General features: G+C 37.2%; 1 protein-coding gene across 5 annotated transcripts; it reads right to left on the minus strand.

Annotated features, from left to right (window-relative positions):
- Positions 1-1,137: 1,137 nt before the first annotated feature.
- On the minus strand, positions 1,138-16,960 carry LOC132615901 (cyclin-dependent kinase C-1-like). 5 transcript variants are annotated; one of them, XM_060330495.1, is made up of 13 exons: positions 16,680-16,959; positions 16,404-16,571; positions 10,839-10,920; positions 10,615-10,705; positions 10,489-10,518; positions 10,280-10,395; positions 10,113-10,185; positions 9,891-10,011; positions 9,672-9,789; positions 6,453-6,592; positions 6,301-6,358; positions 2,210-2,280; positions 1,138-1,969 (listed from the first exon to the last, which is right to left on the minus strand). In XM_060330495.1, the coding sequence occupies exons 3-13, from the start codon at positions 10,908-10,910 to the stop codon at positions 1,450-1,452; spliced, it is 1,410 nt and encodes a 469-aa protein (XP_060186478.1). In that variant the 5' UTR covers positions 10,911-10,920; positions 16,404-16,571; positions 16,680-16,959; the 3' UTR covers positions 1,138-1,449. The 5 variants fall into 5 exon arrangements, with proteins under 5 accessions (XP_060186478.1, XP_060186477.1, XP_060186474.1 ...); XM_060330494.1 differs by lacking the exon at positions 16,404-16,571; XM_060330491.1 differs by lacking the exon at positions 16,404-16,571 and having other exon boundaries at positions 16,572-16,959.
- Between the last annotated feature and the right edge of the window lie 1,797 nt (positions 16,961-18,757).

Here is an 18,757-nt window from a genome sequence, read left to right on the forward strand (position 1 = left end):
CACAACACAAAAAAAATTAGCCACGTCGGATGCATGTAGGATTCCTACCCAAATCAATCCACTAATTCCACTGTCTTCGCTTTGAATAATGAACGTAAAAGACTATGCAGTCTTAGTATTGATCATGAAGAAAAAGAGAGTGGAAATCAAGAACGCAACAATGGAGAAGAAGCAAAGGATGAACCAGAGCTACTATGCGACAAGTCATTCTGTGAAATTGTGAAGAAAGAAGTTGTTATCTCTGATGCTTCTTTCGCTTATTGCACTGTATTCGCATTGGATGGACGTAAAATATTAAGCAGTCCTAGTACTGATGAAGGAAATGGAGTAGAGGTTTCTGATGTGACTAAATTACACAGATTTAATGAAGCAGAAGGGCAAAAATAGCATTATGGGTAGAATGGAAATGTAGAATCTAAACTAGAAGAAGAAAAAGAGAATGGAAATCAAGAAAACAACAATGGTGAAGAAGATATAAAACAAGAAGATGAAACCGAAGAAACAGAGGATGGGATCCTACGTGGATCTCACATGACTAATTTTTTTGTGTTGTGGAGCCCAAGTCATACTTTCATCCATATAAGAGCAAATTTATCAAGTATCCTATGGAGAGGGCAAATTTGACCTCAAAACTTTGACGGAGGGCAAATTTAAACTATAAATCATACTTGGAGGGTAAATTTGACCCCTTTAAAATATCAGCCTTCTATTTCTGATGCATAATTTGTTAAGCCAAAAAGCTATAGATTCTCCGTTTTCAACTTTATATCAGAAGTTGAAATCGGTTTTCCCTTCCTTGATTTGGTATAAACTTTTTCAAACTCTATGATGCTACATTACACCAGATCAGAAGTACGTATGATTTCTTGGTCTTAAAAATTCCAGTTGCAATAATCCACACACAAAAAGGTGGATGAGAACTATACAAGATCAACCGATAGTGCATTTACTCTTCATGCCTAGTTATGAATCTTTTTATCTAATTCACCAAAATTTTGAGTAGAAAAGTGATTCAGGCCACATGATCCATTGCCGTAAGACACAGAAGCTCTGGTTGAAATATATAGCCATTCCTCATATTTCCGAGAAATGAGTTTAATCTACTTGGACACGGTTAATTGCATGAGTGCACGACTATAGTGTCAACCATCACCACTACATGCATATCCCAGGCTATGAATTAATTCAGAGTATCCAAAATTTGTAGTTTAAAACGATAAATTGCTATTTAAAAGAATCAAGCAGCAAAGCTTGTCACAAAATTTGTATACCTAAGCCAAAAATGATCCACTACTCGACTTCACAAAAACCATGCCTTTACATGTGCCATTATAGCTCTAAGATATGCAAACGATGTTGCATGAGCACCCAATTTCTTACAATTGATATTGGTTTTCTTTGAAGCTGTCTGGCCAGTGGATTTTCTATATTGCAAACACAAGTCAGACTCTATTGCTGCCATCCATATTGCTGGTTACGGTTTCCACTCATCTGGTTAGAACCTCTGCCTGCACCAGAACCTCCATATTGACCACTTTGGGAGTAATTAGGAGGACCACCATACCCGCCACTAGGTCCCCGGGGACCACTGGAAGCCACCCCACTACCAGGATAAGGTGGGGCTCGTCCCTGAGGTGGATATGCCCCACTACTATAACCAACTCCCTGTGCCCCACGATCTTGATAATAACCCCCACCAGGGTTTCCACCTGGAGGATACCGATTTGGCCCTCCAGGACCACGAGGCTTTCCATACTGATGATGACCAGCTCCAGCAGATATTGCAGGCTGGGAATTATGTCCACCCCAGTGCTGGGAATGACCTTGCCCAGACTGTTGGATAGGAGGGAGGCGTGAATGTTGCTGTGGGTGCTGCAGCTTGTGTCTTTTGGCCATTTCTTCATTCTGTCTCTGCTGTTGCCGCTTTTTCTTAGTCTGGAACTCGTGTGATGATTCATACTGAGGTAGGCTGTTTAATACAGTGCAGAAACAGGTTGTTAGGTGAGAAGACACATATGCATACATATCATAATATATCTCAGGATATACTTTCACTGATTTATATAGCCATAAAAATCTCAAATTAGTTGGATCACAGGTGGTTTAGCTGTAAGCACACATCGGCCAAGAAGTTTCCAGATCCAATGCAGGGTATACAAATTATGCACAAACAGCACTGAAAAATGTTGGATGAAAATGAGGTGCACACCTTTTAGGATCACAAGGTAAGGGGTCGGTCCAGAAATATTCACCATCTAGAGCATCCTTCGCACATATTCTCTGCAAAAAAGGAGGTCGATTAAAACCAGATTAGTAAATGAGCAGAAACGTGCTTTACAACCAAGCTTATGCAGTCAAACAGCTTATTATATAATTTAGGACAGTTAAAGTAGATTGGGGTTACACAAGATAATAGAAATGTCGAAAGTCTATAGTCCTTTTGAAGTTATAAACAGATAACTAAAAAACTGATAGAGCTCCAATTTGTTGGCTTTTAATAACCCAATCTAGATCCAATTACAAATAATAAGGTAAAACAAGTAAAAGATACATAACAGTCAGAAAGGAAATGCACCAAGATAGATGAAAATTGTTTCCAGTTTACTGGTGCTAGTTTCCTCTCCAGGTTTGTTAAAACACAACCAACACCACTTCAATACCACATTAGTTGGGATCGAACATGTGAATCCTTAGTACCCTTTCCACTCTATTTAGGTCCATTTCAATCCATACTAAATAATTTGTCCTGTACAATAAATTGGGGTTTCTCTAAAATCTCACCCTTTTTTTTTTAACAGAAAAAAGGAAATTGAGATTTTAGAGAAACCCCCCTAAATCTCACTTTCCCTTGCACAAACATATACGTCGTACCATAATAAAAGGAAGCAGACTCCTAAAGTCACCAGGTAACAACAGCAAGCTTTGTTACCTACCCTTGTAACAACCTAAATCCAAAATAGTTAATTCCCCCATTAATCTTTTGATCCCCTTTTTGTTCTATTTTAGGCTAAGTATGCATGGGTCATGATGGAGATGTTTTTTTGGATACCTTCCCTTCATGTTACACAATCCTTTTTTAGTATGTAATCATCATATTGGTGCATCCATGGATACAAGTTGCATACGACATGGCTAAACCATATCAAGAAACCTTTCTTTTTATCTTAATGTGTGCCACTTGCACCATTTGCTGAATGAGATCATTCCTAACCTCGTCCAATGTTCTATGATCAGACACTCATTTTAACATTTGCATTTCTACGACATTCATCTAGTGGATTATGTGTTAGAAGCCCAATATTCACTATCAAATAACGTCACTAGTCTCACAACCATCATAAAGAACTACTTTTTGACTGTCGGGTATCTTACACACAAAACACCTGCAACGTTCTTCACGCCAAGATCTGTGAAGGACTTGTTGTTCAACTGGAAGAGTGGAGCTAGGAGAAGAAGGCACAAGGCGTGGAATGTTACTCCTCTCGCCTTGATGAGAGTCATTTGGAAAGACAAATAGGAGAGCTTTTGAAGGGGTGGAGATGAATTTTGGTCAATAAGCAGTAGCCTCTGTTCCCTTACATTTTTTGGTGCACCCATGTAGTTCCTGTTTGAATAGAGAATTGGGTGTCTTTTGGGAAGAACCATATTTTGTAGGCTTTCTCCTTTTTGGTATGCCTCTTGTATACGGCCAAGTTGGACTTGTTATTAATGAAATTTTTTACTTGATCAAAAAATGTCAGCTCCAGACAAAGGACTACTCCTCGAGGATCGAGGCATGAGCAGATCGTTGGATATATAGACGCTGATTGAGCAGGATAACCTTCTGATAAACGTTCTACATCTAGTTATTGTGTCTACATCACACCGCTTGGGGTGCGGCCCTTCCCCGGACCCTGCTAAGCGGGATGCTTGTACACCGAGCTGCCCTTAATAGGAGGTAATTTGGTGTCTTGGAAGATTAAGAAACAGAATGTGGTTGCTCGATCTAGTGCAAAAGCAGAATCGAGCAGTGGTTGCAGAAACTTGTGAGCTAGTTTGGATAAAACAGTTGCTCAGAGAGTTACAATTTGGAGAAATCAATCAAATGGAACTTGTGTGTGACAATCAACTGGCCCTTCATATTGCATCAAATCCGGCATTTCATGAGAGGACTAAGCACATTGAGATTGACTATCACTTTATCAGAGAAAAGATACTCTCGGGAGATATTGTTACAAAATTTGTGAAGTCAAGTGATCAACTTGCAATTATTTTCACCAAGTCCCTCAATGTCCTCGAATTAGTTACATCTATAACAATCTCAAAAATATATGACTTGTATGCACCAGCTTGAGAGGGAGTGTTAGTGTTATAATCGGATTAGGATTAGGATTGTATACAGTGTCCTACATGGAAAAGGATTATGATTTAGTATCTATAACTAGGGCTCAGTATAATAATGTAGTTTACACATCTTAATAATATTTCTCAAGTCTTAATTTCTCACCGGTGCAATGCAATAAAAGATGACGCAGTTCTCCTTCCTGCTACACATAACATTTGCTACAAATCAAAACCCCCCTTCCATGTAGATTGCATCGGGTGAGGCACACATCATCTGAAACCAACCACGTAAAGTAGGCAACCTTATAAGAGGCCTTAGATTTCCTTCTTCCACGGCCAACTGAGAGGGCTGCCTTAGCTCTTTATTTAATCTCCTGTGACAATCTTCAGCCAAAAAAAAAAAATCTCCCTGTAACATGACCCTAAAAAGAATATTTCGTTTTGTTGCCTCTTCCATATGCTACAGTTAGCTTCTTCTGCATTTAAAGGCACATGCTCCAAGTCTTTTAGCAATAGTGTCATTCTTGGTACTTCCAATCAAAGCAGAGTCTTCTAGAGTTTATGCACCAGCTGTTCCAATCCCAACAATACGACACAACTTCCTACATTGGTGGTGAAATTATAATGGTCATCATGTAAAATAGTAAGTGGTGTATGTCCTCTCCGAACATCCTTCCAGGACTTTGTATTCCTGACATGACTAACCTTAATCTTTATATTGGTTGCAAAAGCTGGTCAAAGGGGGAGGCGGAGCTAGAATACGTGTTACGGGTTCGGCTGAACCCAATAGCTTTGGTCCAAAACCCAGTATCTGGCTGGTCACAAGCTGCACATATGCTTCCATAACAAGCCATGAGGTGTCTGAACTAGACCAATATACCAGAGACTTTTTGTTCCCTATATTTAGCAACGACTACACTTCTGCATAAAATCTCCACAGCCTTTCATTTGTAGACTACTATTATGTGCTTTCTAGTTTCTCATTCCAAGTCCTACCTTTCCTTTATCTGGCATCACCGTGTCCCACTTCACCAAGAAAAAAGTCCTCTTTTCCTTGTTTACATCCCACAGAGTTCCTCCTAATCTTGTCCGGATTTTTCTTCATACTGACTGGGTAAGCCGAAAGAGAGTCGAGTGAGTATAATCCCAGCCCGAGGGGAAAGTACTGCCTTTTCAGGTTGCAAATCTCTTTCCACCCCTCTTCTAAATCTTCTTCCACACCTGTTTTGCCTTGTACCTGGCACCTAAAGGCATGACCAGGTAATTCGAGGGAAGCTCTTATCTGACAGCCCAAAGTATCATCCAACCTTTGTAAATCATGCACTTCACTGACCCACATGCCCTAATTCTGGAAGGGTATGCCTATACTGTTACTTGCACAGCTTTTAACCACAAACTCATCATTTATTCATTTCAACTTTACAGATGATCAGCCTGCCTATTTCATTTTCCAAAATTTTCAACACTTTTGAGGTCTTAGCGTATATCAAATTAGGAACAGAACAATAGCAAATGCGTTATTAACTTCATATATTTTGTCCAGTCAAAATGCATCACATCATATGGGTGGGAATAAGAACTTCGTTATTAAGTAAGGCGACTGTTTAACTATTGTGTTCTGGTATAATCGTTATGGGAACTAACGAACATACAACCAACATCCCTCTTCAAATTCTGATAACACCAGACAAAAGCAAATCAATTGAGCATACAAATTGCAGCAGTCACTAAAAATCTACATACTCAGAATAGTTACACTTTAACGAACCAAGTGAGTGCCTTTGGACAGAAAGGAACTCCCAAGGAGATTAATACTGCATTCATAAATGAGTTAGATGCCCAAAAAACCTATATTATTGTAACAAAAGAGAGTTTGATCCTTATCGTTTTTTGAAACTTAAGCACCTTCCGATTATGGAACAAAGGAAACCTTTGAAGTTTGAGATTTAGTTACTATAACCACATTAAGGAAAATACCTGAGAAGGATCAAGATTCAGCATATTGTCTAATAAATCCAAGGCATGGCGATCAAAACTGCACAATGAATAAAAATTAAAGTATGTTAGCAGACATGGTACAAAAACAAGTAGTTCAAACAGCTCAGCATTTCAAGTAGTGAACCCTTAACTGCCTAAAGACCTCTCTGACTCGTCTTTTCATTGGCCTTGCTGGCTTGAATTTGCTGTACCAAGGAATCTTTGATACACCAGGCCAGTTAATCTCATCAGGGGTTCCACAAAGCTCAAATATTTTGTTCAATTGTTCAGGCTGTAATCAGAAAAGAACAAGAGTGACGGACTTGATCTTCAACGAAGCCAGCAGAATCCGTAAAATTGTACTAAAAACTGAGCATAAAGATGAAGCAGAAGCAAGAGATGGAAGAAAAAATAATATAAAGAACGCATAGCAAAAGAAACAGACTAAGAGCTTGTTCGGCCAAGCTGCCAAAAACTGTTTATAATGAGAAGCACTTCTGTCAAAATAGCTTTTCAGAAAAGCCCTGGAGAAAACGTGATTTGTATTTATAATTGACAGACTATTCCAAAAGAGGGAGAGGAGAGAGAAGAGAGATAGAAAAAAAAAAAAAAAAAAAAAAAGGAAAAGGAAAAGACATGGTGGAAACAAAAAAACGAGAAAAGAATTTGTATTTAATTGAAAGATAGATGTGTTAAATTAATGAGAGATAGTTTGGTAAGTGTAAATTTTCGGTAAGGATATTTTTGTCTTGAAAAAATTAATTTTCTGCTTCTGCTTCTTGGAAAACAAAAATTTACAGTTTCTTCCCGACAACAGAAAAACTGTTTTTGCTGCTGTTCAAAAGCATTTTTTTTTGTTGGTCAAAATACCTAAAATCTCAAAAAAAAAAAAAAAAAAAAAAAAAAGTAAAATGTGCTTAGCCTCCAAGAAACTTGGCCAAACAAACTATAAATTAGCTTAAAGACATTGAATTGGAAAGGGAACTCATGAACATCCTGAGGTCCTCAACTTTGACCAGCCTACTTCCTTGCACCAGAAATAAATAAGTCCATGCATCTAACTTCACTCATTTACATCCTCAAGTTCCTAATACCATTGCCAGATAACACCTTTGAAAATCTTATGGCTATCCATATAAGGTAGTGAACTGAGAAATCATATGTGACAAGCTTTTTTTGAGTGTAGTACTACAGGATGCAACTTATATATCTGAGATGACATTCTTTTATTCTTTTCTTACGTTATTATGTAATATCTCAAATTCAATTAGGAAGTTACTGCGATGTATATTTTAAAATTCAATTAGGAAGTTACTGCAATGGACTAACGACATGCAACAATTTGTCTGCCAATGGTTATGATTGAAGATAAAACAAATTATACAAATTAATCAAGTTCGTTTCACGGCCCAAGCCCAACTGCCAAGGTATTGTCCACTTTGCCCAACTTTTGAGGCCTCATTGTTGTCCTGTTTGGCTAAACCAAGACACACCTCCACAATTGAGTCTGAATTCTCCCTTTTATGGCTCATAACTTCCCCCTCCCATTGCGCTTTGACAAGTTCACAGCGAACCCCTTTCGAGTTTAACCGTCAGCAACCTGTGGGCTCCCCCCCACCCCCCAAAACCAACCCAAACAAACTAAACGCACACTAACTTACGAACACAGAGATTTCTCGGACTTTGTCTTAACAGAACCAATTGTTCTCATATGAGGACCAAAACAGTCTTAAAATTCTAAGACCACCATGTAGTGCTCCCCAATATCGCACAATTTATCCCAACCAAAAGCGTATGGATTTTATCTAGCCTTTGTTAATTAATCACTCATTAAGCTCACGGAAAAAGAAATGAAGAAGAGAATTAAGACAATAAAAAATGTCAGACTTTAGTTGAGAAAGACGCCAAACAGGACCAATTTCTGTCTATTTGCTATTCGTCATCTACATCTGGGATTTGCTATTCGTCTTCCACTGTTAATAATATACTCCCTCCGTTTCAATTTATGTGTCTTTAGTTTGACTCGGCTCGGAGTTTATGAAAATAAAGAAGACTTTTGAATCTTGTGGTCTTAAACTTAAAATGTGTGTAATGTACCAAAATGCCCTTTGGATCCTGTGGTCATAAATATGCCATGTAGGGTGTTGGGGGTAAGGTGTTACTAAATATAGAAAGTGGCATTCTTTTTTAAACAGACTAAAAAGGATAGTAAGATAAACAAATTGAAACGGAGGGAGTAATACACAAGTACTGTTATATGTATTATACTCGTGTCTAGTTCAACATCATCATAAAAATGGAAGGGAAATACCAGGAACAGAATCTTCACTTCCCAATATATTGCTGAATGTTTTACCATTCACAGTAGTGCTTATAGCTCAACTAAACCAAATGGAATATACAGTAACTAACCTTATATTTTCATTGAGCACCTTGAACTATTTGGATGCTCCCTTCATCTTCACCAATATTTGGAATATATGAAAGTAATCCCGTGCTTTATCAGCGCACACACACACACACAAACAAAAAAAGATACTAATAATGTGTTCCATAAATGCCTTCTCTCTGATAAGGTTTCTTTCTTTATTTTCCTTTTTATTAAGTTTTGAGGTTGAAGTATTCTCTAGGATAGGTAGTTAACAATTTCTTGCAGATACTGACATGCCATAAATCAATATTATTCCTTTTCCAATTAACTACACTCTTTCTATTTTGGAATCTTCCAAAATGTTTGACTCCATCACACTTATTATATTATTTTATAAAGCACTTTAAAGAATTCAAGTTCATTAACTATTCAAATTTTAAAGTTTGATAAGATATTTTATCTATCAACAAACTTTACAATTGCCAACTTAATATTTTCTTCTGCTACCACTAATATCATGCATAAGTCAGATTAACGATTTGACTGAATTTCTAATCCATTATCATCATATAAAAAAGAACAAAGGAAGTAATATATTTATCGTTCATGTGGTCTCCCTTAAATTTTCAGAATGTTTTTGTCCTAACGATTTAAATCCTTGTCCATGCTGCTTGGAAAATTTTGCTTGTCATCGTAAAATGTAGATTATTAGTCACCAGCCTAGCTAACAAGATCAAATAAAAGAAACTTGCTCAAAAAATCTTTCCTCTTCAGATTTTACTAAATCGTGAGATCAGGTTCGAATAAGCTGTTTTCTAATCCAAATACTTCATTGCTGTCAGCAAATTAGCCAGAGAAATGGACTAGTAAACTATCTGACCTAAGTATAAGATACTCTCAAGAAATAGAGGCGATAGCACATCAGCGAAGATTCCTTAGACCACTAGTAGCAGATATACAGCACCTAGAGAAGCAGGACACAAATTTAACAGGATGTTACCTCATTTTTTCCAGGTAAGATTGGCTTTCCATATAAAAGTTCAGCAAATATACAACCAACGGACCACATGTCAACAGCGGGACCATACTTTGTGGCTCCAAGCAACAACTCCGGAGGTCTGTCCAAGATTATTGTATATTTAGTCTAGAAAGAGCAGAAAAAACTCAGAGTGATACAAGCAAAGTGATAGAAGAACGCTTTAACCGGCTCCAGATTTACCTATACCACAGAGTAATAACACGATTTGTCAGATTAGCATTGTGATCACCAGAAAATGAGCGGGCTAAACCAAAATCAGCAAGCTTCAGATTTCCTTCATTATCTATCAGAAGATTAGAGCCTACAAACATAAAAATGAAAGGAAACGAATGTGTCACGAGCTTCCAGTAACACTTGCAAATATCAATATGTGACATACAGAGAATTTTAATAAAAAGCAACCTTTGATATCTCTGTGAAGAACTTGATTAACATGGCAATAATGAAGACCAGTAAGCAGTTGCTTCATGTAGCACTGGAAAAGGAGTATCATCAATATGTGCAGCGACTAGATGGTCATCACAATCAGAAAAAGCATAAAAAAAATCTGCTAGGTAGGCTTACGATACTTTAATCTGCGGAATTGTGAATCTCAACCCTGGTCGATCAGCAAGGCCAGTCAAGTCGTGATCCATGTATTCAAAAACCATGTAGATGTTTCCCTTGTACTTGTTATTATCTGCTCCTGAAAGGAAATTGAAATTCATGGATGTTAATTTCTGCAAACATTGAGAAAGGAACTTCACTACCAATAAGAAAATTTTCTTCGCTGGAATACCTAGCTTCTCTTGCTCGTCCCCTTCAGGGCCTAGAAGAGAAATTCATTTCAGAACTGACAATAAAAGTTTCAAACTTGGGCAAAGTTCCAAAAATTATAGCATCTAAGAATTAAGAGACAAAGTACCTTGAGAGGTTACTATCTCTTTCAGCTTAATGACATTTTCATGCTGCAATTTCTTTAGAATTTTAATCTCACGGATGGCTGTTATAGGGAACTGCAGAAATAAGTATAAGTTACCACGTTATCAATTTTACGCCAGCAATGCATTAGTCAAAATAAGCTCTAATATTTAAACGGTATAAATACAAATCTAAAAGCAGCATGATGATTGGGGAAAAGAACAGTACCCCCTCCTTCTCATTGTCCATACGTATCTTCTTCAAAGCAACAATCTCCCCGGTTTTTTTTTCTCTAGCCATGTACACTTGCCTGGAAAAGAGCAACAATGCAAATCATGCTAAGCATACAAACCGTGTGAAATATCAACAAATGCAAAGCTGGCTGAGTCATCTCTAAATTGAATCAATTTCATCTACAGTTGCCAATTACAATAGTTGCAATGTGAATCTCAAGTGATAGTGCCAATTGCATCCTTATTGCATAACTTTGCCCTTTTTTAATCAGTAAGTTATATTTTTATTAACAAAAAGTAGCCAGCTGGACATTACAAAATGAGAAGCTCATCCATACAAAAACTAAAAGAAGTTGCTCACCCATACAAAAATTACTTATAAAATCTATCATGCAATTTTCATCATATAGATCCTGTAGATTGCACACGTACAACTCTATAGACTATTAAGCAATGTGTCAAAAGTCTATTGCTCCCCACAAGAAATAGATCATTCTTGATTCCCGGACTTCAGGAACGACCAACTTGTACTGGAATTACAAGAGCCGATCAACTATCACAGGAATGCAGATCAAGGATCTTCATATAAACAGCAGCTAATTTTTCAGAAGAGATGGAAACTTTTACAGAAAACCGAATCTTGAGGCTTCCCAATGCATTTTCAATTTTTTTTTTTTTTTTTGAGAAGGTAACAGTAGTATGTATAGACTAAACCAGCACATAGGTTGTGCTGAAAACCATATTTACATTAGGCAAAAGAAAAACTGATCCAACATTCTAACAAGATCCTAGAATATCTATAATGGACTCAGTATCATCTGGATATATCCGCTTACACCAAAAACAAAAAAATCTAATGCAATTCAGTTTTATCTTTTGTGCTTCATTACTGATGTCCTCAAAACACCTTGAATTCCTTCTTTCCAAATTGTCCACCATATACAGGCTGGAACAACCCTCCATCTATATCTGTCTGCAGCTCCTAATCCTGCCTCCTCCCAGCTATATAGTACTTGAGTAATCTTCTTAGGCATTACCCAAGCCAGGCCCCTAAGGTTAACAAAATCCTCCAAAGCTGGTCTGTTATCTTGCGTTGTAAAAAAAAAAGATGGCTGACTGTTTCAGCCTCTTCAACACATAGATAGCATCTGGAACAAAGAGAGAACTTCCTCTTTTTAAGATTTTCTTGAGTCAAAACAGCTTCCCTTCCCAGCAACCAAGTGAAATATACTACTTTGTATGGTATTTTCACTTTCCACTTATGCTTCCAAGGCCAATGTTGCACCTGTTGATTACCTTGGTTCAAAAATTTGTATGCCGAATTCACTTTAAATATGCCTTTACTGTCTTCTCTCCACCATAGTTTATCTACTCCATCATGAATGCCTTTGAACTCTTCCAACTTTCTAAAGAATTCAGTCAGTGTGTCAATTTCCCAGTCATTAAATTCCTCCTAAACTGAGTGTTCCATCCTTGAGGAGCCCATGTTTCAGCTACAGTCTTTTGTTGATGTACAGCCAGCCCACAAATGTCGGGAAAGAGGTCCTTTAAACTTCTATTGCCCAACCATTTATCCTCCCAAAATGATGTTTTATCTCCATTGTTTACCTTTACTGTTGCATGATTCCTCAAGAAAGGCCATAATACTCTTATGGATCTCCACAAACTAACTCCATAAGGAGTGTTCACCTCTTTGGTCATCCATTTGCTTTCTTTACCATACTTTGTCTTGATGATGCTTCCCCAGTAAGATTGATTATCTTGAGCATACCTCCACAACCACTTTAATTTAAGAGCTTTACTCTGCAATTTGAGATTCCTGATGCCTAATCCACTTTGTTTCTTCCCCAACATAACATCACACCATTTGACTGGATGGAATACCTTTTTGTCTTGATTTCCTTGCCAGAAAAAATCCCTCCTAATCTTGTCAAGCTTTGGATGATCTCCACTGGAATGGGAAATATGGACATCATGTAAGTTGACAGTGCATTCAACACTGAGTTGATGAGAGTGACTCTGCCTCCTAGAGAAATATATTGTGATTTCCATCTAGTCAACTTCTTCTCACACTTCCAAATACTCATAGACTTTGATTTAGCACCTAAGGGCATTCCCAAATAAGTGGTCGGCAATGATCCAACTTCTCCACCTAAAATCCCAGTCAACTCCTCCATATTAGACACTACATTGATTGGATACATGCGACTCTTTCTCCAATTAATGTGCAAGCCAGAAACTCCTTCAAATAGCACCAAGATTAATCTCAATATCTTTGGATGATCTTCATCAGCATCACAGAAAATTAAGGTATCATCTGCATATTGGAAAAGTGTAACTTCCATGTTGGCAATTGAATTTGAATTTGTGGTCACCTCAAAACCTCTGATCCATTCATTGCTTCTTGCCACCTTAATCATATTGTTCAGGCCCTCCATGACTAGAATGAACAGGAAAGGAGACAAAGGATCACCCTGTCTCAATCCTCTTTGAGCTGAGACAGAAACTTCAGGTGAGCCATTGATTAGGATGGAAAACTTGACAGTTGAGATGCAAAATCTTATCCACTTTATCCATTTTTCTCCAAAGCCCATACATGACAGTATCTTCAATAGAAAACCCCAATTGACATGATCATACGCTTTTCAATGTCTAATTTGCAAAGAACTCCTAGCTTTTCTTGTTTGATTCTGGAATCCACAGCTTCATTAGCAATTAAAATAGCATCCATTATTTGTCTCTCTTTAATGAAAGCCATCTGTTAGACATCCACCAGCTTGCGTATTACTCTTTTCAACCTCTCTGTTAACACCTTTGAGATCAACTTGTAGACACTGCCTATAAGGCTAATGGGTCTAAAGTCTCTCAACTCCTTAGCTCCATTCTTTTTTGGGATCAAGGCTATATAGGTTGCATTATAGTTTTTCTCAAAAACTCCATGAGCATGAAAGTTTTTGAAAGTTTACATGATATCATGCTTCAAAACATCCCAACATTTGATGAGGAAGCCCATTGTGTAGCCATCTGGGCCAGGGGCTTTGTCCATGGCACATATCTTTAGACATGACAACACCTCTTGTTCACTAAATTCACCTTGTAAAACAGCATTTTCCTCTCCAGTGATGAAAGGACAATTGATCAAATTAAATGATGGCCTCCATTCATAAGTCAGTTTCCGATAGAAATCAACAATTTCCCCCTTGATTCTTACTGATCTTCCTCAACTTCATCTTGGATCACAAGTTTGTCAATATTGTTACTTCTGTTATGTGCATTGGCCACTTTGTAGAAGAAACTAGTATTCTTGTCCCCCTCTTTGAGCCATAAAGCCCTAGATCGTTGTCTCCATGAGATTTCTTCATTTTTAATGTGTTCATCATATTCCATCAAAAGAGAAGCTTTCAAAACTGATTCCTCTTCTGATAACGCTCTATTCTCTTGTATTGCATCAAAGGTAGCCAATTGACTCAAAAGTTGAGCCTTTTACATTCCCAGATTTCCTTGACAAGTTTTACTCCATTCCTTTAGCTTGACTTTTAATGCTTTAACTTTGCAAGCTAAAATATAGTCAGGTTTGCCTGTGAAAATAAAAGAATTCCACCAGTCTCTGAATCTTTCCACAAATCCTTCTATATTCAGCCACCAATTTTCAAATTTAAAATATGACCTGTTATGTTCCCAGATTCCACATTGTAGTGAGATAGGGAAATGATTAGACTCCAGTCTTTGCAATACAGACTGCCTGCTTAATATTCCTGAACCTGTCATCCCATTCTTGAGAGATTAGAATCCTGTCAATTCTAGAAGCAATTCTACTATTATCTCCCTTCAGCCAAGTAAAACATCCTTCTTCTAGTTGAAGATCCAAATGTCTTCTATAAAATCTGAGAATTCCTCCATTGCAGGGGTTCTTCTGCAATTCCTTTTATCAGATGGAAATCTAGTGACATTGAAGTCACCACAGATAGCCCATGGACCATCAAACATACCCCTAACAGCTCCTACTTCCTCCCACACATGCTCCCTCTCAAATCTGCAATTTGGAGCATATACTCCAGTTATGTGGCACTCAAAATCGTGAAGTGCCACAAACTTGCAGGTTAGAGTACATGATCCAATTTTGAGAATATCCCCTCTCCAAGCTCTATTATCCCACAACATCAGAATTCCCCCTCTAGTGCCACCGGCTTGTAAACATGCAAATTTCGCCCATCTCCCTCCTCATAATTCTTTGATAATCTCTTTTACATCCCCCTCCAGTTTAGGCTCCTGAAGACATATGATATCAGCATTCCGATTGTACATAAGACTCTTCACAATTCTTCTTTTATCCCTGTTGTTTAATCCCTTACGTTCCATGATACCAGTTTGAAATTCATTTTAAAAGGTTTCCATCTTTTCCCCCGACTCTCTTCCCATCACTTTTGAACTTGACATCAAAAGAGGTGAGCCCCTTGAGTTCTTGTACCCCTTTGTATCTAGACCTCTTGATAGATGCCTCTGTCTCCATTAGCCTTGCTTGTCAGCAGCGATCTATTTGCAATGCATTTTCAAAATTTATTAAGAGCTTTTGGCTGAAATCTCTGAATTGATTTAATCAGGTATTAATAGACTAAAGTTAACAACTACAACTCTACATGCACCACCTATTCGTGCCCCCAGCATCTCCTTCTTCAGTCCAATAAAACTGGAACTACTTTCCAACTTTTTGCATAATTACATTGGAGATATAATCCTTGTCAATATTACATTAGCTGGAATATGAGCACCAGCTTTGCCTATGTAGCCAAAATAGATATATCGATACAATGGCAGTCTTCTCTGCATTTCTTATTATCACATGCAAATTACCAATATGCATCTTCTTCTATTTGACTCACTTGTGCGAGCTAGATAAATTCTAAACAAAACAGATCCTTGTTCAAAGCCCAAAATCACGCCAATTTAAGAACTGAATCGACTAAATCGCCTTTCAATATGGTCAAAATGATAGACAACAACTAAAAAGAAGAAAAGACGATCCTCAATAACATGTTTAAGTCAAAAATAGAAAGGGCTACCCAACAAGTAACATCATATTGTCTTGAGGCATAAAAAGAAAATAAAAAACCATTCACATGGAAAAAAACAAAAAACACTTGTGCACTTAAGGGTGTGGTTTAGTGGTCAATGATGTGAGTTGAGAACTAGGAGGTCTCAGGTTCAAATCACTAGGTGATTTCTTCTCATGTGTCCTAGCCTTGGTGGACAGAGTTACTCGGTAGATATTGCTGGTAGGAGGTCACAGGTAACTCGGCGAATTAGTCAAGGAGCGCCCAAGCTGGCACGTTATCAAAAAAACACTTGTCTGATAAGCACGACAACTATCTTCTCTTGTTATGCCCTTTTCTCAATAGTAGTCTTTTTTTATATAAGCTTCACACGGCGTATCCCCACCAGAGTAATTCAATAGTCCATTGCTATTTTCACGAAAAGAAACTAAATAACAACCTAATATCAGATCATGAAGTAATGGCATTACAACAAACTATGCCCCACAATTAAAAATAATAATTTTCACCTTGTATACACAGTGTAATTTTCAACAACAGCGGTTCAGATGAACCCCCTTCCGGTACCCTAGCTCCGCCACCCACCCCCGGGGTCATACGCCCAAGTTCTCGTTTACCCACAAAGAGTACACCAGCAAAATAGAAAAAGTAATACCAATAACACAATCCCAATGTACCTTTCAATGAGGCAAAAAAGCAACCCATCAACATACAAGTTAGTACTAAACAAAAAGAAGCCATCAGAAATAAAGTATCCAAATAAAGGGATAAAAAAGGGGGCAAACCCATAAGTTCCTTCACCGATTTGTTCAAGTTTTTCGAAGCAATCGATACTACGAGAACCCCATAATGGCGCTTCTTCAACATTCAGCTGTCCATATGCAGCCACTGCCATTTTTATTTCTACCCTTCCTCTCAAACACTTTAATGGGTATATGTGAAGAAGAATGATTGATAGAGAGAGGAAAGTAGCACTAAGTTCAATTCGAATATAGGGGAACAACACTCGAATGGAGGCGGCTTGGGCTGTGGGTTTTTCCTTCCTTTCCCCCCCCCCCCCCCCCCCCAACAAAACTATTCAACTAAATGGGGCTGTTTTGTGCCTAAGACAACTTGAGAAAGGGCTTTTTCTTTTTCTTTTTTCTAATTTAGCATACAATGAGGGATCTTTTTTCTGTCATTTCAAATAAATCTTGTTTGTTAGTAAAAAAAAACGCTGAATACAGTCAAACCTCTCTATAATGATAGCATTTGTCCGAAAATTTTATGACTGTTATAATGAGGTGATGTTGCATATGTCTACTGTCATTTGATATTTAGATCTTATTTAGCTGTTATAAGCAAAAGTACGTAAATAATTATTTTTTCTATACTTTTTAGGTTATAAACCAAAACAATATAAGTGTTAATTTTAAAATCTCAATTGATTTTTATACCTCATTAATTAAAAATTAAATATACTAATAAATTACTAAATAAATCCATAACTAATTGTATCATACCGATAAAGAAATAAAATTTACGAAACATATGCATTTAAAATTAATTGAGAATTTAAATATTTCAAGGTTGACGTAAGAGTTCTACAATTGTAGCTAGGTTGTTTCGTAAATTCTAGTCTCTTATTAATAATATAACACCTCAATTGACGAAGAATTTTGTCCAAACTTTCAGCAAAAAGAGCTTAACAGTTGATTGTTCTATCTCATCCCAAGTAGCAGTAGGTTGAGGCTCTTCATCAACACTTTCGTTGTCACCTTCTGCATCCGTTGTCTCTTGAAATTTTCTGTGTGCATGACATTAATGATGATTACCATAAATATTTAAAATTTTATTCTTATACATAGCACATTTTTTACAAAATGGCATTAGATAATATTTGAGTATGGCTTTTATAGAGAGGTAATTTTACAAAGAGTGCACCGCTATAATTAATGTCACTGCTGTTACAGGTAGAATGTTGTTATAGAGAAGTAAAATATAACATGAAAAATCAATTCCAGAGAAAATTAGGCTGTTAAAGTGAAATGTTATTATAACGAATGACAATTATAGAGAGATTTCACTGTACATACACAGCTTCACTGTACATACACAACTTCTTAATTAGATATCCCAAGACTTTGCATATAAAGCAGGTATGCCCCTCGTTAAAAGAGTGGTGCGGATACCCTCACCATTACTATCATTTTTATTAACAGGCTCCTATTTTTTGATTTAAAAATTATTTACCCTCTTTTGTAAAATTAAAAATTACCTTTTTCCTTTAAAAAATCAATGACCCGTTATCTTTTATCCGCGACCCGACTCAAACCCGCTCAACATAAAAAAAAATCCTCTTCATCATCTTATCCAGACGCACACAACGCCGACCTTTTTCCTTAGGTTAATCGAACATAAAATCTTGCCAGCTTTATCCATTCCTTAGGTTTCGGCTTTACCCATCTCTAATGGTGTAGAAAAATCTCAAGTAAGATTTTATTACTTTCTTCCACCCCCCCCCCCCCTTGACGATTTGTGGTTTGTGGGTCTAAGGTGAAAAGTGATCCCCTTCAGTTGTTTCAATCCCTCGCCTTCATTTTGTTCACTGATTTCGAACGGAGAAAAATAATATTGACTCTGAATCGCTGAAAAAAATGTAAGAGAGCTCTGTGTCTAATGTGATATTTGGAGGTGTTTCTGTGGAATTGATGTTGGAAAAATATTAAAGATGATCACATTTAGAAGATAAAATAGCTGACAAATAAAATATAGTAATAACAATAAAGATAAGACTGAGTTGAAATTGGAAAACTCAGTTCAAGGCACGCTATGGATGATGTTGTCTTCAGAGTAGATTTCATCGTTACCCGGGTGCAAATAG

This window comes from Lycium barbarum, chromosome 10 (genome assembly GCF_019175385.1).
Source record: "Lycium barbarum isolate Lr01 chromosome 10, ASM1917538v2, whole genome shotgun sequence".
Classification (NCBI taxonomy): Eukaryota; Viridiplantae; Streptophyta; class Magnoliopsida; order Solanales; family Solanaceae; genus Lycium; species Lycium barbarum.